Below are 4,183 nucleotides of genomic sequence, written 5' to 3'. Positions count from 1 at the left end.
TTGAATTCTATTGCTGAAATTATTGGCTTGTGGTAACTAAAATATGATACATATGTTTGTGATTCTATTTTATGCAAATACCTCGAAAAAACAGCATCAATAGTAGTACCGTATCTCGTTGTCGATTCTTTTGGATTGTTATTTATAAGTAATTTAAATTTTTCTAAAATCTCCAGATAAAACCATTGGAAGCTGATGGAAGTTTCCACCAAGTATTTCAGAAACCACATCAGTATATTCAATAAGCGCTCGATGGATGAAATGTTTTACATCTTCAATTTTTTTATTTGGTGAAATGTAGACTATTACCATGACAGTTTCAACTCCTTTGTTCATTTTACATATGGCTGAACAAATGTCTCCAACTTCTGTACGTCTAACATTCACGTCGCTAGTATTTTTTAAAATTATGTCCATATTTGGTGTTAAAATATTTGTAGTGTCATTGCTATTTTGATAGATAGCAACTCCACCTGTACGTACGTAATCTCGCTTGAAATGGGCAATGCAGTTGAAATTAGGAATATCAATCTATTGGTCATTGCTCATCCACGTTTCGGAAAGAAATAAGAAATTAATTTTTTGAATTACAGAATCCAACAAATCCAATCTATGGCGTTGTAGACTTTGACAATTTAATGTGGTTGTGGAAATGCCATTTTTAGTTTGAAGAAAATCCAAGATCGTTTGGGCTTTAGTGTGTAAAGGATTTAGCGACAATCTCTGAAATTCTTGCAGCAAACTTTTCGTTGATGATGCCTGCACTCGATTATGGTGAAATCTGAAGTTATTTGAATTGTTATTGGATGTTACAATGAACAAACCTTCGATGTTTGTTACACGAGATAGCGCAACATAGACAAGCTCTTGTGGATTTCCCTTATTGTATTCGTAAACAATTTCATCGAAGGTTCCACCTTGTGATTTGTGGATGGTCATCGTAGCAGCCGAAACTAAAGGAAAATGCTTCCGTTTCGCAATAACTTTTTTATCTGATGTCAATGGAATGTTTGCTGAACGTAATTCAATTGGTACCGCATGATTACTGATACCACATTGAATTGCCAGTCGAGCAGCTTTCTTTCTTTTTTTTGACCTATATGTTTCGAACCACAAAATTCTAACCAAACTCTGCATACATTGTTGTTTTCATTAAAATCCATATGTACTAACTTTCCCACTGAACGATTACATAAGCCATCAGTTACATCGATGTTAGTGGTAATAAGGTAATACATAGATTTAACAAAAGTAATTTGATACGGTAACCCACCAACTTCATTGAGATTCTTTTTATGCAGTTTCTGACGACAATTAGTCTCTTGTTCACGACTTTTTGGACCAGTGATCACATCGTCAGCTGTCGAAATTATTTTTTCTTCAAATTTTTGCAAAACATAATTGTTGTAAGCGTCAACACGAACGTTTTCATGAAACAAACGAACTCCATGAGGACACAATCTTTCGGCATCTTCTTTGGTAAAAAATCTGGATTCAATAATTTGAAATTCATCCTCATCCAATGGATCTCCGTTGCCTATCTTAGTTAGAATATTCGAAAATTGAACATTAGTCTGTCTCACTACTTCAGTCAGTTGATAAAATTTTAATGTTCTCCACAAATAAGGTCCAAAAATATTTGTTTTAACTGGCTTATATATGGCTGTTGCCCTTACTGGTGGTGCTTGTCGTAAATCCCCAATTAAAATCACATCTATGCCACCAAAGTCAGCTTTACCTCTTCCAGTAATCTGTTTTAAACGCATGTCAATTTTGCCTAATAGCTCTGCACTAATCATGCTTATTTCATCGATGATTAATACTTTAACATATCTAAAAAGTGATCTGTACAAATGTAATGTTTCAAATGATAAAATGATAATTTTGTATTGTACCTTTCTGGTTTACTTTCAATTTTCTTAATTTTTTGGCGTTCCCTATATGCCTTTTGAAATTCTGCATTCGTATTTGGTGGTTTTGCGGTTCTGAAAATGATTGAAAATAGAGTTTTGGTTTAATTTAAATTAACAAAAAAAAAAAAGAAATTCTGTATATGTATATATATGTTTGAGTGCTTCTTTTCTTTGAATTTATCTTTTCCCTTCCACACACGAATTATTCCTCTAAATTCAGAAATTATTTTGTAATTACAATAATACTTTTTCGTAGATGAGGCTAAAAATAAAATTCAAAAAAAAAGGAGCACCCTCGTATGCATACATACACATCGATAATTTTGTATTGTACCTTTCTCGTTTATTTTCAATTTTCTTAATTTTTTGGCGTTCCCTATATGCCTTTTGAAATTCTGCATTCGTATCTGATGGTTTTGCGGTTCTGAAAATGATTGAAAAATATAAATAAATAAATAGAAAAATAGAATTATTAATAATAAATTAATAATAACATATATATATACTTACGTATTTAATTGTTTTGTACTAAATAATTTTCCACTATCATCATCACTTCTCTGTTCACCTTCCATTGTCACTATATTTATTTATAATTTATAAATGGTACTTTTTTACGATTTAAAATTCTCACGAGTGAAATATGTTTATAATGCCACGTGCTTGTCCATGAATTCATGACTATGCATTGGCAGGATGGAGTGGTAATAGAGAGAGAAGAAATGAAAGAACGAAATAAAGAGGGAGAGAGAGAAAGGTATTATGCACTACTCGCTTTTTAAGGAAAACGAATTGAAAGAATATGACAACACAATGACACATTCAAGGCTCTAAAGCTTATACACGACAGTGAACTGAAAATGGCTTTGTGCATCTTACTACATGAACATTCCTAAGAAGGCAGCAACATAACAATGGCCGGCATGTACACAAGACAACACAGCTGTCCATTTTGCATGTACACAATTTCGTTGTGGCCATACTAATTCCTTTCACTTCAATGAAATTATAATATTTTGTTCAAAGTGAAATTTTTTATGCAAAAAATAGGTAAATAGGTCAATATTTTTGCTTTAAATTATCAATTGTTATTACAAATGATATAATAGAGCTATAATATAGCTATTTTATGCTTTTATTTGTAAAATAACGTCAAGTTTGTTAGAGCTGTGAATAATTTTACATTTTACATATTAGTGGCATCACCACTCTACCTCCTCTTTCTATCTTCCATTCTACTGTCGTTCTACTGTCGTTGGCAAAAATAGGAGGATATTGAAGTTAGCGAGAATGACAACTGTCGGCCTGCAGTCGTGTAGTCGTGCAGCTTTCAAAATAACACTGCCCTTAAGAACGTGTGTATTTTAATATTTGACAGATGTAGTTTGCAGTCTGTCGCAGTCATTGTGTTTACACTTTCAAGTTAGCGGGAACGACAACTGTCGGCCTGCAGTCGTGTAGTCGTGCAGCTGTCAAAATAACAGTGTCCATAAGAACGTCTGTATTTTAATATTTGACAGATGTAGTTTGCAGTCTGTCGCGCTCTATGTGTTCCGCACTTCACTCAAAACTAATTTGCATACACAATAATGTTACAGATTTTCATGCCTAATTATTTTGCAAAACCTAAAGGTAGGCTATAACTAGCGATCTTAGAGTCTTTTTCTTACGAGTTATTTCCTCAAAGCCTGCGCCAAAAAATATGCAACAGTTCAATTCCCCATAAACTTACTTAGTGGAAGCACAATTCTCAAGTGGTGAACACAATGACTGCGACAGTATTCCCGGCATGTACACAAGACAACACAGCTGTCCATTTTGCATGTACACAATATCGTTGTGGCCATACTAATACCTTTCACTTCAATGAAATTTTAATATTTTGTTCAAAGTGAAATTTTTTATGCAAAAAATTAGTAAAAATTGGTAAATATTTTTTTTTGTTTTAAATTATCAATTGTTATTACAAATGATATAATAGAGCTATTTTATGCTTTTATTTGTAAAATAACGTCAAGTTTGTTAGAGCTGTGAATAATTTTACATTTTACATATTAGTGGCATCATCACTCTACCTCCTCTTTCTATCTTCCATTCTACTGTCAACTCTACTGTCGTCCTACCGCCGTTGGCAAATATAGGAAATATTCAAGTTAGCGGGAACGACAACTGTCGGCCTGCAGTCGTGTAGTCATGCAGCTGTCAAAATAACAGTGTCTATAAGAACGTCTGTATTTTAATATTTGACAGATGTAGTTTGCAGTCTGTCG

The 4,183-nt window shown here is 33.1% G+C and overlaps 1 protein-coding gene across 1 annotated transcript; it reads right to left on the bottom strand.

The window, feature by feature from the left end:
• Positions 1-2,676, bottom strand: LOC126764553 (ATP-dependent DNA helicase PIF1-like). The gene is made up of 4 exons (XM_050482248.1): positions 2,424-2,676; positions 2,248-2,337; positions 1,896-1,985; positions 1-1,833 (listed from the first exon to the last, which is right to left on the bottom strand). The coding sequence occupies exons 1-4, from the start codon at positions 2,486-2,488 to the stop codon at positions 999-1,001; spliced, it is 1,080 nt and encodes a 359-aa protein (XP_050338205.1). The 5' UTR covers positions 2,489-2,676; the 3' UTR covers positions 1-998.
• Between the last annotated feature and the right edge of the window lie 1,507 nt (positions 2,677-4,183).

This window comes from Bactrocera neohumeralis, unplaced genomic scaffold, assembly GCF_024586455.1.
Source record: "Bactrocera neohumeralis isolate Rockhampton unplaced genomic scaffold, APGP_CSIRO_Bneo_wtdbg2-racon-allhic-juicebox.fasta_v2 cluster09, whole genome shotgun sequence".
In the NCBI taxonomy this organism is placed as follows: Eukaryota; Metazoa; Arthropoda; class Insecta; order Diptera; family Tephritidae; genus Bactrocera; species Bactrocera neohumeralis.
The sequence above is the reverse complement of the archived record's forward strand: the minus strand, read 5'-3'. Positions and strand labels throughout refer to the sequence as shown.